The sequence below is a fragment of the Haemaphysalis longicornis genome, unplaced genomic scaffold (genome assembly GCF_048455015.1).
Source record: "Haemaphysalis longicornis isolate Haplotype H1 unplaced genomic scaffold, Haemaphysalis longicornis Haplotype H1 scaffold_1, whole genome shotgun sequence".
NCBI lineage: Eukaryota > Metazoa > Arthropoda > Arachnida > Ixodida > Ixodidae > Haemaphysalis > Haemaphysalis longicornis.
The window spans coordinates 454,880,593-454,904,153 of NW_027526203.1; the positions used below are offsets into that span (position 1 = coordinate 454,880,593).

At 49.1% G+C, this 23,561-nt stretch overlaps 1 protein-coding gene across 1 annotated transcript; it reads left to right on the forward strand.

Annotated features, from left to right (window-relative positions):
- The first annotated feature begins 87 nt into the window (after nt 1-87).
- Nucleotides 88-20,823, forward strand: LOC144156062 (complement inhibitor CirpT4-like). The gene is made up of 3 exons (XM_077687846.1): nt 88-291; nt 3,666-3,777; nt 20,173-20,823. Exons 1-3 carry the CDS (start codon nt 183-185, stop codon nt 20,270-20,272), a joined length of 321 nt encoding a protein of 106 aa, XP_077543972.1. The 5' UTR covers nt 88-182; the 3' UTR covers nt 20,273-20,823.
- The last annotated feature ends 2,738 nt before the right edge of the window (nt 20,824-23,561 follow it).

Sequence of the window (23,561 nt, forward strand, 5' to 3'; positions counted from 1 at the left end):
TCCGCTGATTCTTCGCCCTGGAACGGCGCCACGTGACGCGCGTCCTCAGCCGAGTGACACAGACGGCCTTGAGAAGAGCGGAAGCCCCCAGACGCCCGGCATTCCTCTCGAGAACGCCCTCACTCCACAAAGCCGCGTGTGGCACCTCGAATCAAGCGCCGCTCGGAGTAGTATAGCGCACGATGCCAAAGTCGGCGGCCACCCTTGCCCTGGCCGCGGTGTTGGCCGTCGGCCACTGCTGGACCGTGGGCACCGGCTATCGCGCCGATATGGGGATGCAGCTTGTCAATGGTAAGATATCGGACGATACCGCGGCTATCGCAACCACTCTCGTTCACGGCCCGCGGCGGCGCGTAGCGTCCTTGGCGAGCGCGTGGTCTCCGCGGACTCGTCAGCGTGAGTTGCCGGCGCCGGCGATTTTTCCACGAGGGCGTAGCCAACGCCAGAATGACTTCATTTTGATCGCCCGTGACGAAACGAAGGTGCTCTTAATTGCTGCGAATGTAGCTACTATGTAAGCACTCAGTGAGCATGTTTGTGGAGGGGATTTTTTGTTCACGTTGTGCAAACAGCGCAAACTGGACGGATAACAAGCGTCCTGTCTCCCCCCTTTTTTCAAGTCCCTGGTCTCTGCGCTGTTTGCACAATATAAACCAGTACCACTTTGCCCACCTGACAGCCCTTCTGCTGACTTTTATTTTTTTCTGAAGTGTCACCCTCAATCATTTGAAGTGTTACATGACGTATTAAGATATTCCTTTTTGTCTCATTAATTATTTTGCGAGCAAGTAAACGTTGGGAGTAGACACAACACTTCGTTTAATTTATGTGTGCTGGCGCCCCCATGGCGTCACCGTCCGGAATAAAAGATTGGGGCCAAGGAATTACGAATCATAGCATCGAATTAGCGGCGTCAGGTATCCCGAGTTGAAATAATTGTGGCGAACCATTCCGTTCCGCAAACATAAGCAAAACCAATATCTGCCGTGATCCTTCTTATTTTTCCATTTTGTGAACGTGTCCTTTTTTGTGCGGGATAACAAGAACAGTTAAGTACAGCAGAAACAGCTAGAAATGCGCGTAATATTACAACACTTCGACAAAACTCGGGGGACCATTTCCGTTCACAGCGTTTTATGAAACATCCAGTTAACCTTTTCAGTTGATACCTTAATTTAGCTTTTGCGAGAGACTTGTAGCGCCTGTATGTAAAAGAAGAATACAAATTAAATTTGTTGTGCATATAAATGCGGCCAGCTAGGGATATAAATGGTCAAGCCTGGGCACCGACTCGGCTATTTAGGTTCATGATTAACCTTTGTTATGTAATTATTTACCTGGTATTTCTGAGATGCGCTCTTCATATCATGCAACATTTCGATCAAGAGCCTTGCGAGGAGCAATTTCCCAGAAATGAAGCAGTGGCGCCAGAAGTTTATAGGGCAGTTTTATTTTTTTAACGATGCAGTGGTATACAATATTTGTGCATTTTTTCCTAGCTCCCCAACCATGCGAATATGCGCTACATATACACGGAAGCTAATGAACAACGTTTCGAGCAGGTGCGGATATACAGGGTGTTACGACGATAATTGGAACACCTTAAAAAATTTTCCTGAGAGGGTTCCGCTGCTCGGTTCGCTCTCAAACTTCACACGAAGGTCGACTTTTGTGGTCTGTTTTGTTTGACATCGGGAACAACGACGGTACTTACCTTCTTATTCTGAACATAAATAAAAACGATTTTCGCCTATGGCAAAATGGCCGCCGATGTGGACGTGCGAGCCGGTGAAAGCTGATCTTGGGACGACGGCGCCACCCGGGGTATGCATAGCGAAACGGACGATGGGGATTCGCAGTAGGAAGAAGCCAGAGTTACTTGATATAGGAGTTGCGAAACTCCCCATAGGCTCCATGTATCAAAAAGTGGCCCTACGATTGGTCCACTGCTTTGGATCTTGTTTTACAGTGGCGCCATCTTTTGGTGACAAAATAAACTATGCAACTTGCTTCGCCGCTTGACGACCTGGGCGAAAATTGGTATTTGAGTGCTTGCGTAAATTTTTTTTGCCAAAAGAGCCCAATGTATTGAACTATGCAAGTGTGTTATATACATACGGATGCGCTGACGCAGAAACAATCGCAACCTAAAAACTGGAGTTAAGATAGCAATGAATAACTTATAAAAGCACAAAAATAAAGAATTATGCAATATAAAACAAAATTTAACGTTAAATTGTCAGTTTAAATAATTAGTTTGTTTTTTGGATAGTGCATGCGACGGCAGCAGTGGCGCCACGGTGCGCACGATCCAAAGCAGGGGGTGGGTCCAGATGCGGGCCGTTTTCTGAGGCGGAGTTTCGCAACTGCCTACATCGAAGAGCACTGGGAAGAAACCAAATGAGGTAGCAGACGATCAGAAAACCTTCTTCGTCCCTAGTTTACGATGATCACAAATAGCGGCATAAGAGCTGATACCAATGATAATAAAATATTCCCACGGTTCATCGTTGCCAATAAACGTTGAATTTGTTTCCCCACCTGCTTTCACATTTTCTGATCGTCTGCTACCTCATTTGGCTCCTTCCTACCGTGGAAAGAGAAACATTGGGTAGCAGACAATCCGAAAACCTGTTTTCACATTTTCTGATCGTCTGCTACCGCATTTGGCTCCTTCCTGCCGTGGAAGGAGCGTGAATCCCCATCGTTCATTTCGCTCTGCGTACCTCAGGTGGCGCCGTCGTTCCAAGATCAGCTTGCACTGGCTCCCACGTCCAAATCGGCCGCCATTTTCCCGTAGGCGAAAATCGTTTTTATTTATTTTCAGAACAAACAAGTAGGTACCGTCGTAACACCCAAAACAAAATAGACCACACAATTCGATCTTCGTGTGTAGTTTTAGCGCGAACCGAGCAGCAGTTCACACCAGAAAAAAATTTAAATTGTTCAAATCACCGTCGTAACACCCCGTATATATGCCACTAAGCCTCTTTTATTCGCATAAAAAGCATTTGGAGCAAGATGGAAAGTAGGGCGCGTTGGTTTTAATCCATTCTTACTGTGTGTCATCGTCTTTTTCGCGCGTTTTGTGTGATTTGTTGCAAGGGATGGGACCCCCTTTCTGGATAGGTTAAACTACGAATAATGGAAAAAATTCCTTACACTGATGTATCAAAACGCGGTCATACGAGATGACTCTTAAAACCGGGAACGTACGACGCGAGCACAATCAGCCTCTATTAAAGGAGCATTAAGGGTAGCAAGAAACGCACTGTATAAATGTAGAACGCACAGCTCGCGTAATTTATAATATCTTTACCAGGGAATAACGAATAAGCTTGACTAATAACTAATCAGATCTCCCCTGAAGCTAATGCACCCGGTTACAGAAACGAATGCATACTTCCGTTTGCCTAGCGCGAAACGAGCATTTGCCGCACCAAGTTGCGTGCAGCGTGGGAGCACTTCTTTAGCGCGCCGATCGCGTTAAGAGCGGCTATTTCACTAACTCTGGGGCAATCACTCGTGGGCCCCCGCGGCCGCCCACGAAAATATTTCGGCTTTGCGTGCTGCATCAAGTACAGAATTGAAGGAGGAGACTGCCAATGACCATTTTTCGCAATCTCGGCACTCACTTCGTCTTCCCACGTCGGCGACGCGAACAGGTTCGTGTGTCTTCGAGAACATGACCATTCCTGCCGGCGAGAGCCTACGTCAGCAATCGCCCTGCCGAAGGGTGACCTGCATAGAGCATCACAAGGCAGTATTCATCCAAGAGTGAGTATGCGGGCGGTGGGCCCGACTTAGATGGGGGCTGACGCACAGGTGCTTATTTCGTTTTCGCATGTTTCCTTTCCTACTCTCTTTCTGTACTCCGAACCAGGTGACAAGCGAATTCGGTCGAGTGCCATATCGCGATTTAACTAACTGTACAAAAGCATCTGCCTCTTCGAATTTTACTGCGGCGGCGAAGACGTTCTGCAGTCAGTACTTCTTGTCCCGTCTTTACTTAACGCTATTCTTTGGCCAAAGCTAATATTCAGGTTTTGCCTTAGTTTTTTTTTTTTACACTTCGTCATGCTGGTTCGCGCGATGGGTATTTTAAACGGGACGTTGGTCAGTCGGGAGAACAGGAGCGCGTAGCTGACGAATGTCCATTAGCTCCTGACATGGTTCTCAGTGGACGGGCACAAGAAAGCAAAAGGGAAACAATTCCAAGCTTGGAGGTAATCCCTTGTGCCCACTGCGCGTCCTGCCGAAAACCAAGTTTTCTTTTAAGAAATCGGCTAAAATTCGCTTCTCGATAGTTCCAATATAAGTTTGTCGTAGAGCACGTCAGCTAACATGTGAAAGTTGCATGCCGTAAACTAGTGGATTAACCTCGTCCACGATGTTCGCGTGGGTACACAAACAGTGATTTATATAAGTAACGTTTTAATGAGGAGTGCGTACGTTAGCCCTGTTACGAGTATGCGCCGCCTGCACTTTTTTTTTTTCTTTCCGAACGCGAAAATACGAGCACAGAATGCGCCCACGAAGTGAAAATATTAGCGCATATATAGAAGGAAGCACAAATGTTTGCCTAAAGCATGGCCGACAAACAAATTTGTATTTGGCTGTGAATGGATCAAATGAAAATATCTGCAACGGGACAATCAGTTTACACGTCGCAAGAACAACTGACATTGCTATCGTCTGCCGACTGGCGTTTCTGAATACAGCACAACCTTCGCAATTGCGAACACCCCGCGCTGTCAATACCAAAGCGTACACGTCCAATCATCGTTATGTTCGCTCAACTCTAGCACAAGATACTCCTGAATTTCTGTCTAGGTATAGCAATGAATCACACTGTGCCCGGCGCCATTTTGTGACTATTGATTTTCCCTATCACTGGATCCTACCCGCATGTCCCTCACTGGCATACCGGCAGAACGCAGACGCACGTATCGACCGCTTCCAGCGTGATTTCGAAAGGTCTCGTTTGGATATAGTAATGTGCAGATCCCTGCGATTGTGGTCAGGAATAAACTGTACCACCCTCCCCCCCCTTTTTTTTTCTTTTACCCTTTACCCCCTTTCTATGTGAAACAAATGCAAGAGGTGAACGGGGTGGTCTCAGGCATGCCGGAAATTTATGATTTTATAAAGGTATGTTGCTTTAATTCCAACCATCACAATGCACAGCATAAACGATGATTTAGCATACGTACGATTGGGCGAGTTCTGCCTAACAATTACCGTTGAGAACGCGTCACATCCCTGACGCAGCAGGTTGCAAGAACTCGACCTATGTATATAATCAGTTGAACCTCCTTGTCGAGGTGGCGCCGTCACCACGTGTTTAGCGATTTTTAGCAAGCGCCAAACCCGCACCATGGGTACATGCGGAGAAAAGTATTAGGAATTTGGCAATGTGGGTGGACTTAATGTCAGAAAGGCCCGCCAACATGTAATTCAAACTTCTTAAGTTTCTGATAATTTACGATATACTCATGGTCTCTCGAGACGCTATATAGGCTTACAAATACCTGTATGATGGCATAGTCTGGACATTTTTGTTTATTGCTGCATGGGGTTTATTTTTATGAACCTTGACACCAGATTCGTAGAGCAAGAAGCTGGAAACAACCAAATTTTGATTAAATAACTGTGTTCTCCCTGTTATAAGCCCGCCGTAAAGAAAGAATTTGCTGCTTGTATTTCTCTCTCTTTCTCTTTATATTTCTACTTACATTATTAGTTCTATGGATTTGTGCTTTGAATCACTCACTCTGTGAGGTGACGTGGTCAGAAGCGCGCATTCGTTTTCCTTTCTCCAGCGCAATCATCTCAACAGGAGCCGGATGCGGCCAAAGTCATTACGGAGTGAAAACAAAAACCCATAGCACGCAGCCCTAGGCATTCCGAGAGACGACAAACTTTGGACGGGCTTACTAAGTAAGCGCTGTAGCAGTTTGTCTTCCACAAAAAGCTGCATGCGTGGTATCGTCCAACGCCGCCGAGAATCGTTAGTGGGTGAATCTTGCGGCCCTGCGCAGTTTCATCTCGTAGGGAGGGAACTCAGTCAAACGTGAAGGATGAAGCTAAAGGAACCTCGCCTCTTGGAGATAACATCATTAAGGTCTCGGAGGATGAAGACCTCTCCCGGAGTTCTTTTGAAGATGGTTCATTGATGACTGTCTAGAAAAGCGAGATAAGGGAGAATTAAGTCGCATCATATGCTCGCAGAAGTTTTATGGAAATTGTAAGGAGGAGATCGTTACTCCCACGGCAGCGCATTTATTTTTCAGTTCTATCAAACCTGCCGTTACGTAGTTCTGAAACGAATGAATTGGATAATTGAGGTGTAGGAGCTAAAGCGGCGTTCATAAGCACCCGTTTTTTAAGTAATGCCGCGAAAATGAGCGGCGTCTTTTTCAAAAAGCTCGTGCCTGGAGGAGGGCCGCTCTAAAGAAGCGTGTGGAGGTAAATGTCCAACTCAAATTATGGGGTTTTACTCCCTGAAGCTGCACCTGGGTGATGAGGGGCGCCGCAGTGGAGGGCTCCGCGTTAATTTTGACCACCTGGGGACCTTTAACGTGCGCCGTATTCTCAAATGCCAAAATAAAGGACTCCATAAATGCCGCCCCTACTAACAGTAGATTTTGGCGCACGGTAAAGACCCGCTTCATCCATATCGATCTGAAGGCTTTCAGCTCGATGCACCTCGCAGCCCACGTGCACCTTCGGGACGTAAAATTCTTCGAACTTGAATGTTTCTTGCAGGCAAATGCTCCAGGATAAAACGCAAAGAGAACGCGCAAGATTGAAAAAATTGCAAAAGATACCTGCCAACGCGTTAGAGGTCAAGAACTGGAGGTGGCGTTATCACCTGCGCCCTCCGTGAAATTGATTTCGGCAGAATCGGAGTTGGGGAAACATTTCTAGAAAGCTAGCATACCAGGAAAAACCTAAACTAATTATTTGCAGGAACATTGCAAAAATGTTTATAACGACATGCTGACGCAGATTTATCGTCTTGCGATCACCATGCCTGTCCCTGTGTTATCTACCTTCGTGGGTTCCCGAGGAATTGTTACAGGGTTCCTTCTTGTTATTTGACGCCGAGAGGTTCTCTTTGTAGGCAGGTGCCTAGTGGCGGCAAAAAAGAAATAATATATGGTTTGTATTTCAGGGTCAATTCAGGGTCAACAATTAATGGTCGATTCCCAAAAGGCTTTAGCAAGAACGTAGATTGTGTCAGGTTACGGGTGTATTTCTACGCACGGAAACACGCACGGTCTCCGTAATGAGAAGAGTGGGCGACGTGCCTCTTGTGGAACGGGGAATGCATTACTGCGCTCCTCGTCCCTCAAGACGACGCATTACTTTTCATCTGGAAGGGAGGAATCCCGATCCGGCTTGTTAACGGATGCAAGGCCATGTCATTATCAGTCACTGCCACCTTATCTCTTCCTATCTCACAAGGTGCCGCATCATCATCCTGCTCCTGAAGGGCGCAGCGGGATAACTCCCATCATTTCCCTCCTCCTCCAATAGTAAGGAGCGGATCGTCACCCGGTAGTGAGGTGTATGTCCTTATGATGCTGATCAATTCGTGGGTTCTGACTTGCGTACCGCAAGCCCTCGTTTATTGGCTCGATTCGAAATGCTTCACAGTTCCCACAGCCATGCAGAGAAAATGACACCCGCTTTTAATGAGTTATCGCGTATAACGAACTCGGTTTTCTGCGTAGAGAACTTCGCTATAAAAGGGGTATGTGTGTATGTTTTGCAAGGAGCCAGGAAAACGCTACATTTTATGATATGTCTACGCATTTGCATCCCGTCCTCCTATCCTGTTAGCGACGATTACTGTGGGAGGTCCGAAATGTCTTTTAACCCTTGACTTCGTCACTGTACACAGCTTCACACCGCAGTAACGGTAAGCAAAGTGAGGCAGAGGTGGATAGAGGAGATAAACATTCTGGCAGACGTGATGGAAGCTACCATGGCCTTAGACCAGCGACCGCGACAGAGCTACGGAGTTCTCATCACTGCAGCTTTGGCGCACCTCACTCGTTCTTGTGCATTGATACGTGGCTTAGGGTCTTCAGCAGACGTTCACTTCCTAAAACGGCCCGTAGTGCGGATATTTACCTGCACACACGCACTCACCACAGCCTCAGCGGCTGCAGGGGCGCCGAGGAGCCCCTGCTGGAAACCGGTGCTGACGCTGAACTTCGGAGGCACGTGACGTCATCATCACAGCCAGCACGAGCATTCGAAATGACCAACCTGCAGCAGCGGGCTCTTTTACAGCGGAGTGGTTTATGGATAACTCGCAAGCACCCTCTATGATGAGGCCAAGCAAACCAGTTAGGCGGGTGCCGATGCCTGGCGTTCTAAGAGGAAAATTATAAAGAACACCTAATACCGCATAATGTAGCTCTCTATGAGGACACAGAGTAAACCAGTTAGGCACGAGGCGGCACCTCGCGTATTAAGAGGAAAGCTAGGACATCACCCATGCTACATAGCAATGTGCGCTCGCTGCAATCATGGATTCGGCTGCCTCGGAGAAAGAGCAGACCGCTTGCGATGCCTAACGCCTCGAACTTAAATGAGAGTGCGATCGGCAGCGGCGGGCGGCGAATCGTGAACGAGAGGCTGCTCGTAAGCGGCGGGCTCGACAGGAAGACGGGTGCCGCTAAGCCGAGAATGTGGCCAAACGACGCAGGTATCACGGCAGTAAGTGAGACAAGCACAAGGGTTCGTGTGCGAAATTCCAGAGGGATCTTCTGGACAGAGATTTCGGATTCAGTGCGGTTCGAGAACGATTTCATGTCCACTGGTAGCTTTCGACAGGTTGCGGAATCTGATCTGGAATCCGAGAGTGGAATCTGATATATGACGCCTGTAGCGCAGTCCACAAATGATCTAGCATGCTTTTTGACCCATCCTTGCATGCGACAAGGATGCGACAAGGATGCGGCAAAAAGTATGCTAGGCCATTTGTGGACTGCGCTACAGGCGTCGTATATCAGATTTACCTTAAATGTGGGAAAGTATGTTGGCCAGACCGGCCGATGTATCAACGACCGAGCACGAGAACATGAATTGTCGGTAAATAATAAAGCAAATTCACATTTGCCCGCGCATTGCGATGCCTGCAAGTGTGAGCCACTTCTGGGTGAGATTAAGATTCTGGGTAGGCGCAGACATGCGACAGCACGAGAACTCTTGGAAGCTTTCTATATCAAGCAAAAAGGCGGTAAATATATCAGCGATACATCGGTGGCCCTGTTTAACTCTGAGAAATCTTTTTTTTTTTTCGAGCGTCTCGGTGATTGACGCATATGCGTTCTTGTGATACTCTTACTGTGGCGCATGCTGCGCATGCTCCAGTTGTTCCTATATTTACCGGCTGCGGCGGTGAATGAAGTTCAGTTGAAAGTTAGCGCTTGTCCCGCCTCCTTTCTTGTGTACGGTCTTTGGTCTTTGCGCTAAACATATTTTTAAGAATCATCAAATAGCCCTCAAACAAGTTTTGTTAAATTACCTGACGTGTGTCTTTAAGCTTGCCTGTTGGGTTTCAAGAGCCGTTTCACTCACATCTTAGCCGTGACGGGGCGCTAGTTCTGGGGCACACTGGCGATCTCGTTCAACGTGTTGCTCGCTTCATACTTGCTGCATTTTTCCAGAGATAACTGACGGAGGCGGAACTGAAATAGTGCAAGAGCTTATTAATTGGTGTGTAGACAAATAGCGAACAGAAAAACAATATTTTCGGATGGTGCAGCCATTATTTTACAGATATTTTTCTCTCTGGAGGTTTTAGGGAAAAAAAATTGCGTGCACATTTTTTGTCCTGGCGCTCACTTCTACCATTACTTTCCAGAAATATCACGTGCTTGTAAATTTCACGAGATTACAGAAAACAAAAGGATAAGCAGCTGAGGGTCCCGTCACTCTGTCCGGGTGCTTCTACAGTACAGTACTCAATTTTAAAAGTGCGTACCGAAGGGGAGTGCGAACAGCGAGGACAAAACAAGACCGAAATGTGGAGGGGACAGAGGGGCGATGCCCCACTCTGAAAATTTCGGGGCCCGTGATCCAAGTGGATAAGCGCGCAAAGCCGGCATCAGCCTGCGGCAGCGCAAGTGATTTTGCTCCGTGGCAAAGGCAGTTTTATCAGCGACAGACGAAGACAGACAGGCATGGTGAAAAACAAGAAGGCGTGGGAGCGCTGCCTGGCGAACGCTAAACAAACTTTAAACTATTTTGCATAGTTTCCGAGAAGCGGCGCTCGCCGGCGGACATAGAAGCACGCAGGAGAGCTACGGAGTGAGAAAGGGTAGGGGAGAGCAACAGGAGAGTGCCTGTTTGGCCATTTTTCGCACACGCGTTAGGCAATGATTATCGGTGCGGGGCCACGACTCTGTACGGCAAACGGATACGTGTATTCCCCAGGTTCGCTGGTCATCCAGTTTTGCAGGGCAGAATGGCCTTGATTTTTTTAAATGCAGAGCATTTCTTTAACTCACGATGTCACCCGGCGTTGTCGGCGTGCCTCGGCGTCCGCAACAGCCGTTCCAGGTGCGCCCTCTCCCCCACTCCTCCTTTCCCGCATCACGCTACCCTCCTCGCTCTCAACAACAGGTCCGCACCCCTCCCCCTACACTATATAAAAAAATAATACTTACCGGCGCCTGGTTTCGATCCCACGACCCTGCGGGCGGAACGCAAGGTACATGGTGCTCTACCCACTGCGCCACAAAGCCGACACAGAATGGAAGGCTACGAACGCGCCTTATATCCTTGACTCATTCAAACTACGTCAAGAAGCTGCTGATACAACGCATTCACTACCTGTGGGCGGAACGCGAGGTACATGGTGCTCTTCCCACTGCGCCACAAAACCGACACGAATGAAAGGCTACGAACGCGCCTTATATCCTTGACTCATTCAAACTACGTCAAGAAGCTGCTGATACAACGCATTCACTACCACCAACTCCCCAAACACTAAACGTTAACGCAATACACCCACCCCCTACGCGACGCATTTACTCGAGTCCCCCTCGCGGGCAGATGGGCCCTTTTATCTTTTCTAGGTTCTTCGCTTCATCTAGAATGAAGGGGGTGGAAACTAGGCAGCTCGAGCTGGGTTTCCGGAGACGACTTTCGGCGACTCCAAGTACAGAGCAGGATCTTTCTCACGCCTTGGTTGTGGGACATGGTTTTGCACGCTTAGACCTCCACGTTTCCCCAACGTGTCCAAAGATATCCTCGTATATGTGTGTGTTCTTTTTACCTACTGTAAAATCATGAATCATTTCACTCTGTGAAGGTGGATGACCAGCGAAGCTGAGGTGACACAGAATGCCGAACAAAGGTATGAACTCTTAACGGAAGTCTTGGTGCGACCAGCCGTTCCTAGAGGTCATTAAATTTCGGTAGATCGTTTGTAGTAGAGGAAAGACGTATCCGTTCGAGAATCGGAGCACGGCACCTTCAAGCAGAGAGTCTGTACACGTCCCGCACACTGGGAAATTTCAGACGTCCCCGGCGTCCGGTAGTCCGGGCTATACGCGGCCTCCCTTACGACGACGGAGGAGACGTGAAATTCAAAGTGGAGAACGGCACACGGTCGAGTTAAAGCAAGTTCGAAGCAGAGAGAAGCAAGTAAGCACGCATACACTTACGCAAACGAGCAAACGAACGAACGAACACACAAACGAACGAACGAACGAACACAAACGAACGGGCGGGCGAACGAACGAGCGAGCGAACGAACGAGCGAACGAACGAGCGATCGATCGATCGATCGATCGATCGATGGAACGAACAAACGAACGAACGAACGAACGAGCGAGCGAGCGAGCGAACAAACGAACGAATGAACGAACGAACGAACGAACGAACGAACGAACGAACGAACGAACGAACGAGCGAGCGAGCGAGCGAGCGAGCGAACGAACGAACGAGCGAACCAACGAGCGAACGAACCAGCGAACGAGCGAGCGAACGAACGAACGAACGAGCGAACGAAGAAACGAACGAGTGAACGAGCGAACGGACGAACGAACCAACGAACGAACGAACGAATGCACGCATGACATCGCGCTACTGAACGCCTCACACGTTTACACCAAATTTGGGAGGTGAGTATTTGCACACGCATATTCGTTGGCGGACACAAAAAATCCGCGGAACCTTAGCCATAAACAGCTTAATTCGCTGTAAAATTAGTTGGAGGTAGCGCTTGTTGGTGTTGCTTTTTCGTCGTCCCTCGTATAAAATACTGCGCTTGAGACGTGTTGGAAAATAAAGTACCAACTAGCCCAAAAGTTCGCCTTAAAGAGGATCTTAACAGTTTGTGGCTATTAAAAAGTTCAGGACCAAGAATGAATTTCGCTGAAGCGGGATACACGCTGCGGAAGTCATTGGGGGAGGCCTCCGTCCTTCAGTGGCATATGCTGGTGCTGCTGCTGCTTCGCCGATGATGATGATGACGACGACGGCGACGACGACGATGATGATGGTGGTGATGATGATGATGATGGGGTGGTAGTGGTGGTGGTTGTGATGTCACCAAAGATAGTTCAGATCTATTTCTGACACAAGAGAGAAGTTTTTCACCGTTATCTCAAGCGGACGCTTTTTGCCATAAAAAAAATTAAAATTACATGCTCGATGCCTCAAAGGAGGTTCAGTATTTTTTTTTCTTCTCCTTGAGGACATATACTTCAGCCTGGCCATTTGAGATGCCGCCCCAGTAGCTGGGGCGGGAGAGGGATAGCAGGAGAAAGAAGGGCGGTGGCGCCATGTGGACTTCATAGAATACTAGCGACTAACAGTGGAATAACTGTTTGAACTAAAAAATCTCAGCTTTCTTAGCTCTTCTAGATTTCATTTCACTAAAACAGTGCTCTATTCGTTTACAAATAAATAACTGAATGAAGTTGGCATTTCTTTCTCCCTTTTCCGTTCAATACTTTAGCGGCATAAAACAGCGTGTCACAGACGGAGAACACCACGCAGTGCCAACCCGTCGATCAGGCCGTGCTCGGCTGTCACAAAGGATGAGGTGTACGAAGTGTGAACAGTAAGCGGACAGCCAGACACGTCGCCTTGTCGCTTCTGCTGACAGCATCCCATGTTGCCGCTGTTTGTCGCTAGGCAAATGACAAGTTTATAAACAAAAGGGAGGGGAATAGGCAAAAGATGCAGGTTTCGAGATGCGCTGGCATTAAAATTCAAATCAGTGCGCGCTCGCGTTCTCTGAGAAGATAACAATGCACTCCAACAGGTACGCAGATACACAAATGAAAAGCCTTCTGAACAGTCGTATTTGGCGTTTCACAGCCGAGCTGCTATAGGCTTACTTCCCTGTCTTCTTGCGCCCGTAGGACGAGAAATGCCGTTATCTCCTGACTTCAACACACCCTCTACCGTTGGCCACCTCTTCGCCTCCGGCGCTTCATATTTTTATATAAGATGACGTATATTGTCTCTGAAAATAATCTTTTCCAATCTACCGTCCCAATAGTGGAGGGAGGAAATCTACTTCCACTCCCCCTTCAGTCCAACTTTTTGCCGCTTGTTCGCACCGCATTCGCATCGTCTCGAGGATTCGCGTTCTGGGACTTCGAATACAAGCGAACGGACGTAATTCCGAAACCTTGCTAGCGCTCGAAAAAGTTGTGCACCAAACAACTACGCTAATATCTAGGATAGCTAGTCGCAACCAGGGAATTAAAGAACCTAACCTCCTACGCATCGTACAGACTTTTGTAGCAAGTCGGGTGACGTACGCCACTCAGTACCTCCGGCTACAGCGGGCAGAGGCAATTAAAGGGGCACTGACACAAAAATTTTGCATCTTGTTTTTTTTGTTGCGATAAGTAGCTAGTGACCTACTTATAACCTGTAGAAACCTCATTTGCTTCAGCGTGCGACGGTTGTTTAATTAGAGGCATTTTAAATGCGGCCAGTCGCAGTTTCGGTTTCAGCGAGTGCCGCGAAACGATGGATTTTGTGGATTTTGTGTGAACAAAGCTGACCACGTGACCGTCGGAGGGATATCACAGTTACAGAGCACAGCCGCCGTAGCACTGTCGAATCCGCATCGACGGCAGTTTCTGCGAATGCCCCCCCCCCGTACTGATCTCGTGAGGCGCCTAATTAAAAAGCGACCGTGGATGTGACGCAGGCGCTGCGAGTGCAAATGCTACCGCGGCTAACGAACGACGCGCGACGCTCGAGACGGTGGGTGGCAAGACGCGCGCTGGGAGCAGCCGGCCGGTCTGCCTACAGGTCCGCCTACAGATGTGTTCGGCTTAGCACTGCGGCGGATATTCGAGTGCCGCTCTCGTAAGCGGTGCAGATGACAATTTTTAATGCAACCCGCCATGGCATCATTAACTCCTTTCTCATGTAAGCCACCATGGTCGGGACTTGGGGACAATTTCGTGCAGCGGTAACAAGCTATCACTCGAGCTACCTGCGCCGGCGTGGGCCACTTCGCGGCCGTGGCCGCCGCCTGCACAGCGACCGTGCGGCTTGCTCAGTGGGCTTTTCGTACCTCCGGCACGTTTTCGCATCCAACGGTAATAAACAGTAATAGAAACAGAGTGCCTGAAATCGCTGTAGAACTTTGGTTGCGGCCAGCTGCCCGATGAGCTGACGAAATCACGGCGCCTCCGCCGCCAACGATCGGGTCGTTCGTTCTCGAGAGCAGAAGCTCCGCCCTCCGGCCCTCCGATTGGAGCGGCGAGCCGGCAGTGCGGAAGCGGCAAACACAAACTCGTGACGTGTTTGGATGTTGTTTATTTACACTTGCGCGGGTGGATCTGCTGGCCGCTCGGTTGCGTTTCGCACACTTCAAAATTGATTTTAAATATGTTCTAGGCTGTATTCACCGCTGATATTTTGCAGATGATGTATATGTGTTCCCACCAATCTATCTCCGAAGTTATCTCGCCTTCAAAATTTTGTGTCAGTGCCCCTTTAAAATAGACGCTGTCCTCCGCAGAGCCTACAAGCGGGCCATCGGTCTCCCACTAACCCGTCCACTGAAGGATTTCAGTCCCTGATCCTTACAAATAGTTTGGATGAGCTCATCGAGGCTCAACGGCTAGGGCAGCTCGTACAGCTGACCTACAGCACAACGGGGCGCCACATACTGGACTCGCTGGGTATAGCTCACCCCCACAGCGCGTCTACCAGTTTCGCGATCCCGTCAACAATAAAGGAAAACGTTCACGTCTCTCCGTTCCCGCGTAACATGCATCCTATACATAACAAGGAGCGGCGAGAGGCCAGAGCCCGTGCCCTGCAAAAACGCTTTGCGAAAGTCGAGAACGTTGCCTACGCAGACGCGGCCGATTACGCTGGTCGCGAAGCAATGCCCATAGCGGTGGTCAACAACCAGGGTAACACCATCGCCTCCTGCCCTCGGTGGTTGGAAAAGAGGCAGCCATTGCTCTAGTCATGGTTGCCTCCACAAAAACCAAGAATATCATCAGCGACTCCAAATCAGCGATTCTAAATTTCTCACGAGGACACATATCAAGGGAGGCGTCCGCAATCCTAATTTCTGCTCTCCACCTCAAAAACCGGACAGGCAAGGTCAACTTATTGTGGACACCCGCCCACTCCGGCCTTGCAGGGAACGAGTCTGCGCATGAAGCCGCTCAAAGCTTTACCGACCGAGCGGACGGCACCTCCGATGCGGACCTCGTCCCCATGTCAGGCAGGACAGGCTATTGTCATACAGTGACATCACCGGTCATTATCGTTTAGGCCGGGCCCGCCTCCCACCCGCGCACCCATCACTCAGTAAGCGACATTCGGTGGTCTGGCGACTCCTACAGGCCCATTCGTATCCAAACCCACTTGTGTATAGCTAGTGCTACCCAGGGCGCTGCTCCCCTGAGTGTCATAGATGTCAGGAACGAGCGGACCTGGCGCACATGTTATGGCAATGTCCGCAGGCTATCACAAATGGCCGCACAATCACTATCAGTGAGCAGTGGGAGACCGTGCTGCTCAGCTCCTGCCCGGAAGATCAACTCTAGGCCGTCCAGCTGGCTGAGGACGCTGCGAGAGCCCGAGGGCTCACGGCCGACGTCTAAGGATCACAGTTTGCAAACTGAATAAAGTTTACTCTCTCTCTCTCTCTCTCTCTCTCTCTCTCTCTCTCTCTCTCTCTCTCTCTCTCTCTCTCTCTCTCCAAGCAATGCACTTGAGTTTAGAAGTGAAGACACCCCTTTGTTTCCCATGCATTTTGACCAGTCAGAACTACCATGCTCCAATTTAAACCTTTCCCAGGCTCCTAAAGGAATTAACAAATACCAAATGGCCCATGTGTACGTGCCTCGAGGTGACCGCCCAGCGTCCCCTGCGCACGTTTGTCAAGCGAAGCATACCCACTTAGGGCGATTGGCCAAGATTGCGGCGACCGCCCGGGAGTAAAAAAAACAAAGAAAATGCCAAGCGCGCTCGCGTGTGCGTGCCTTCCGACGACCGCCCAGCGTCCCCTGCGCACGCTTATCATACCCACTTAGGAAGATTGGCCAAGATAGGCAAAAAAAAAAAAAAACTCCAGAGTTCGCCGTAATCGTGGAAACACTTACTCGGAAGGAGAAACACTTCAGCGTTCGCTGTAATTGTGGCAACGCTTTCTCGGAACGAGAAAGACACGTCAAAGCGTACGCCCCTCCAAGGTGATGTCCAATGCTTATCACTTCCAAAAAAAATGATAGAAGCTCTCATTTACAGCGACAATGATGGAGTAAAGGTCGTTGCGGCAGCGAAGAAAAAGCGCATCGGCTGGAATGGTGGACTAAAACCTTCATGATGGTCGTGAAGGTTGCGTACAGCTTCGCTACCTTCGTGTCTTACGCGTTAGTGTGAGCTTCCTTCATTTTTTATTTAATTTTCCCATAAAAGCGTGCACGTTCTTGCACACTGGGAATACCGGGTTCGTATCCATGAAACTGGTCAGCAAGTAAAATGCCACTGCAGACGCCGCAGAATAAACAAAACAGATGCGGAGTTAAAAATGAAGGCGCCGGCACACGTCAAGCTATATTGAGGGCGATCGCTGGGAAGTGTAGAAGCGAACGCTGCACGCGCACGTGCCCACAAGCGCCGAGAACAATCCCACAGTCCTATAGGCAACATCCGTGGGCGCGCGAGCTTTCAATCGGTTTGTTCAACATTGGGAGCCACCAAGTTCAACACACGCATTATAGACGAATTATTTGTTAATTCTCTTCAAGAACACTGCCAAATTATGTTTGAAAGGTGTTGCAATTTCGAGAAACTAGTAAAAAAAACGCTCGTATTATAAGCCCTGGCTTGTGCGAACCCCATCCTCGGTCTTACAGAAGAGCTGCTGTCATTTAAGTGATGTTTTTCAAAATGGCAATGGGGCGCAATAGTTCAATAGAATTTGAGTGGACTGCTTTGTTGACAAGCTCGGTACTGCGGTTAGACTTTTCGGCCCCATTGTGGCCACTGGGATACAGTTAATTAAGGACATCGGTGCAGGCTTGACCTTCGTAAGCTGGCTTTTTCACATTGCGTGTTGCACAGTGAAGCCTGCCCATTCCTTCGAACTTCGGCACACAGTCTCCCTTCTACCGCCTGTTCGCCTCTGGCGCTTCATATTTCGGTTTAATAGGGCTTATTTTGGCCCTGGAAAATTAACTAGCGAGCAATGAATTTGTGTTTAGGAGGAAAGCGGACTTTAAAAATGTGGTGTATGCTTTGCATGTGTAAGCTGGCTTTCCCATATCGTCTGTTTCACAGTGGAGCCTACTAACAATCCCGCTAAACGCTTATCTGGCGCGATGATGCAGTTCGACGGGAGCTTGTGGCCAACCAAAAATCAAATTATCAGAACGTGAAGCTTTCTACCATGCAACCTGAGTCGAAGTCCAAAATCCAAACTGTTTCAATCGTGTCGGAATGGAGCCATCGGATAGGCGTCGGCTTTATAACGTGAGCGACCACGGGAAACATTTGTTTCTTGAGGCGCTTGATGTGCCTTGGCTTATCATTATCATCTTTTTGTGAAACCCGTTGGGTAAAGTTGGCTTTCCTGCAGTGCGTTTCGCTTTTAGACGCCATCAGTGAGGCATGAAAAGCTTGGCTTTAGAAAACCAAGAAACATCTGTGTTGGTCATCCACCTTCACAGGGTGGAGTGACATGGAATTTTTTTTTCATATTTTCATCTAATGGAAGTGGCATATGATGGGGAGGGGAAAAACTTATTCTAACGCAACATTAAGCGTCGAGGATGTCACGGGCCCGGTTCGCCAACGCCAACCGGTCCGTCAGCTGGTCCCAGGATAGCCAAGTCCGCCGTGTTGAAGGAGGAGGGTGTGGAGAATGTGGGGTCTGAATTGCAATGGGGCAGGAGGAAATACAATGTTCTAAATTGGCGCATGGTTCAGTAAAATTGTGGCATGCTGGGGAATGTCGGATATGGTAGAGGAAGGAACGAGCAGGAGTAAGAATGGTATTAAGGTGTACGCGTCGAAGAATGCGTAGTTGCGTGGTGGTTAGGGATTTGTCTGGAACAGAAAGCGTACCAACAGCTTCTCTGATGCTCTCATGGTGAAGCTTTATTGCCTGTTTTCAGTGGAGATTATTGTCCCACGTGGGTGGATAAGACCGGGGAATACCGGAGAGTCTTCCGCTAGCGCAACTGTATCGACTGCACCGCTCGAGTGCGAGCGCATGATGTGCCGACTCAAGTCACAACGTTACATCAATTAATTTCGGCTCGGCTCCGCTCCTTTGAGGCGACTGTGCAGCCAGCTAAGGGAGCGGTGCTCTGACCTGCACGAAAACAACATGCAATTTAAAGGGAAGCTTTCAGCCCCTCACTGATGAAGTGCGTACGCGAAAACGGCTGCAAAAGAGCCAACTTTCTCTGATGATTATGATGACCGTGGATGAAATGTAGAAAAATTAAAACGCTTCTCTCCGAAGCTTGGCGCAAGCTCGGTTAGCCCCCCCCCCCCCCTCCCCCCCCTCACCCCCCTTGCTAAAGATTGATGTGCAGCAAAGGGGGGAGGTGACACCGGCGTGCGATGACGCCACATATATAGGCCTAATGCCATGTTCTGATGTGAACGTAGACAGCCATTACCCCAAGCTCCACGTACGAAGAGAATGGCGTTGCTTTGCATGCCGTAACGTTGTTAGCCGCAGGACGTTCGGCCTAACGTCGCATTTGGAGGTTTAGGACGTTGGGCGTAACGTCACATCTTGATGCTGTACACTCGAAAAAGTAATCACGGTACCCGAAGCAGCGGGTACCGGATTCCCGCCGTGTACCTAAGACCTAAACGTTAGGCATTCGGAAAGTTGCTGTGATTAAAATAGAAAAGTGACCCGCCGCGGTGGCTCAGTGGCGAAGTCGTTGCGCTGCTGAGCACGAGGTCGCGGGTTCGATTCCCAGCGGCGGCGGCCGCTTTTCTAATGGAGGCGAAAAGCAAAAACGCCCGTCTGTTCGAGGTTTCGGTGCACGTTAAAAATCCACAGGTGGTCAAAATTAATCCGGAGCCCTCCACTACGGCGCGCCTCATCGCCTGCGTTGCGTCGGCGCGTGAAACCCTACAATCAATCGATTGTAGGGTTTCTGAAAGATTGATTCTAGGGTTTCTGAAAGTTTGGTGCAGTGCGGTGAAGTTTCACTAAGAAACAAAGTAAAACGTAGGATATCTATTGGGGTGCCATTTATAGAAGAAATTTGGGAAAGCAAAAATGAGAATTTGCCTTTTTTATGGCTGGACGTTTTCGGAAAAATTGTAATCTGATGTTTCACGAATCACGAGGAACGCTTTTACGCCACTCGTCCCGCATTTCGCGGCGACGCTGAAAACAGCATGCGTGCCACCCTCAACGCTGATTTGATGACAAGCGGAGTGAGCACGCACTCGGTCGAACTCCAAACGGGCAGTGCGAGCTCTCCGTAGCGCTCTGGCAGAGCGTAGTGGGCAGAGTGTGGGGGATGGGGAAGCGTGCGATGCCCACTTTTCCGGTATGGGCAGCAGCAATCACCTAGCCACAAATTTTTGTTTTCAGTGGGAAACGTACGGGGTTGTCTTCCAGAACCAACTTCCTCATGTTGACTGTTACGTCACATTTCTGTTTTCCTGGCACAGATGCACCCCGTACGACTGCCCGTCATTGAACTGCCGCATGGAGGCCGAAGATGGACTCTATCCCTTGTGTTGCCCCAGACCTGTATACGTGGAACAGTGACGCCGCTTCTCGCATTTCTCCTGCGTGACCCTCATCAACAAAGCTTTTGTAAGCAGTTACTGGGCAAATTGAGAAATGAGGAGAGCCTATGTGAGAAGACAGTCACATTGCTTGTATGTAGTCACATATGTCATATACTTCTGTTAAACTGCATGAACATGAAACACAGATGGTTATCCTCCATGCGATGCACAATTGTGCATTGTTAAACTGCATGAACATGAAACACACAAGGTTATCCTCCATACGATGCACAATTGTGTATAAATAAATGTCCAACCATGAAGTGCTCTTCGTTATGAATGAAAATGCGCGTTAGTTATGTCGGTGCAATCGTAAATAAATGTCGGGTAACCATTCAATGGCATTTCCTTTATTGAAGCTTCCAGCGTAGCTGTCAAGGCATGCCGGCTGATATTAATTTAGGTTAATAAACATGTTCACTACGGCAAGACGTGGTGTGTACTTCGTTTGGGCAGCGTTGCGATTTCGAATGCTAATAAAAACATACACTGGAAAAGCATCAGCAAGAAAATAAAAATGCTATCGTGCTCTCGCCTTGCTTTTTCCACCCTGCTTGTGACCATTCCTGAAACAACACTCGCATCGCTACTAACCCGATCCACAAGACCATGTTTAGACCCTGCTGGACCCATTGAATTTTCTTTTTATTTTCGTGAGCTTGTGACGCGCGATAACCTACGGCAATTGATCCTTCAAACAAAGTTTGCACGTGAAGCCTCAAGTTGCGTCACTTGTTAACATGTCTAGTTCTGTTGTTGTTGCTTAGCTGTGTACGGAGTGGATCTGATGAAAAATTAATGAATTAATAATAATTAATCATTTTATTGCACTAACTAATTGACTGACTGACTAAAGAAATAACTGACTACCTATTTAGGTAACTAACTAACTAACAGGCCGACCCACCCTCCGAACCAGTATCAATATTTCAAGCGAAAGCGATGCACCGGGCTAACTAACGGCATCTTCCGCATATCAGTAAAGCTACATTCAAAATGGCTTGGATTTTTTTCTTTGTGTGTATGAAAAACCCGTCCGTGCGAAGCGCATGTTTTGTAGTACATTACTATTTCATATGCTCTCTAAATTGCCCCAAATAGCTAACATCCACAGATTTCGGAGTCTCCCTTCAAAATCTTGCATATGGGTGACATTAGTGGCATGGATATGTCACAGACCATATGGTAAATTTATATACAGGAGCCTCATCCTTAAGCACAGTCGAGCTCACTACAATTTGGAACCATAGATTCAGACCTACATTCCTCAAAGTGCAGATGTCCAGCAAAAAATATCCGTCACACTGTTGCGAATTCACGGAGCGAAAGAAAAAAATTGGCGCAGTTTGCACTAGCGGTGCAAGGCTGGAGAAACAGCAGATCTGGTGGCCCCTCTCCATTCGTCAGAGACCCGGCTCTTGCACCTCACATGGATTTCCGAACTTGCCGCTGAAAGTTCTCCATGACTGGCAGGCCCGGATCGTTCTTCCCGCAGGCTTTGACATCTCTCCCAAAGTGAACCGCGTTAGCACGCGCTAGAACCGGCGGCAACTGGCTTCACGAACTCAGCGCTCTAGCGCGAGCTGTCATGTGCTTCCCATTTCAGGCGCGAACGCACGTAAATGGGCCAGAAGAAGAGCAGGCGAGAGATCACGCCATGAACGCTGGGCCAACGTTTATAGATAGCGTGCTCTCGGAGGTCGAGCGGTGCCGGCCGGCGCGCGCGATGACGTCATAGCTATGCAAAGCTTGGCTCCACCTACAAGGCTTGGCGAAGGTCATGCCGGGCACCTCGCGCCGCAGGAGCGTTTTCTTGGCTTTTTTTTAGATGCAAAGCATCTCTTAGTCGACCCTCCGTCGTCCCTCGGCGTCCGGCGTCCGCACCTCTCCACCTCGTACCTCTCTCCACGCCAGCTGTGATAACGCCGCTCTCCTCCTCGCCGCTCGGCTCGTCTTGTGCCGGCTCAGGAAGACACCGGCAACACTGTCGCTCCAGGAGCCCTTAAAGGGGAAGCGTGCTTGTCTCGTGCCGGCCCAGGAAGACACTGGCGACACTGTCGCTCCAGGAGCCATCTCATGGTCGGGGCTATGTCCTCCCTTGTTGTTGCGCCGTCCACACCCCCACTGCGCATGCGCGTCTCTCCTCCATTCTCCTCTCCTCCAGCTGTATAAAACCAGGTGCGCGCGCTGCGCGGCGTTCACTCTGCTCCGAGACACCGCCTGCGCCAGTTCTGCTCCGGTGTGGAACCTACACGGAACCCCCATGCTTTGCATCACCACATAGTTCCCCTCGGGGAGCTGGTGTAATTTTTGCGACTGCCAACGGACCAAGCTCAAGCTTAAACAGATCTGCTGTAAAACTAGAACATCACCAAACGGCAAGCTGGATGCAAGTGGGGGACTAACCGCCGAACCAAGCACGAAAAGGCCTTAAAGGGGCAGATGCGCTCCCCTCTGTCTCTGCGCATCTGTCTGGCCGTTCTTCGTTTTTTCTGACCTAATTTGTAGTGGTCGTTTTCTTGAAGCAATATGCCCCAACTATTCCAAAAGAATATTTCCTTAATTGGGCCATGAAGACAAAACACAAGTTTGGTTCATTCAAAGGACTGCCTCGTTAGAATCAAACTGGCACCACTTTTAACGTAAACTTCGCTAAAATAAGCTATACAATTAGGAAAACAGCGAAGGGCCATGCGACCCACTAGCTCATTCCCTGCAACAGAACCTATGATGTCATACCAGCCAGCTCTGCGATTGGCGGAGACCGGCAAAAACAAACGCAAATTAGGCAGAGCTTATAAGCTTGCCGAACGAGCTATTTGCTCTAAATTTAGGGCACATTCTTTTTAAAGCCGTAGAACAAGAAGAAACACATTTATTTGGGAGCAGAGTTAGTTGACGATGGTGGCCGCCATTTTGGCGGCGACCGCAGCCGCCCGGGCGACCAGTGAAGCTTGAGCCTCCTGGTCTGGGCAGCGCAACGCCTCCTCCCACTACTCACATGAGGTTATTTTTGGATAGGGATCTCTTGGGCATCCCCACATAAGGTGCTGAAGTGTTCCGAGGTACTGGCAGGCAGTACAGTTAGGTGAAGGGTATAGCGCTGGCTGAATTAGGTGTAATTTAGCGGGATCGGGAAATGTATTTGTCTGTAAAAGACGCCATGTATGTTCTTGCCGGATAGTGAGTTGTGGGTGTGCCGGGGGGTATACGTGGCGAGAGAGGCGGTAGTGGGTGGTAATTTCATTGTAGGTGACCATCCGGTC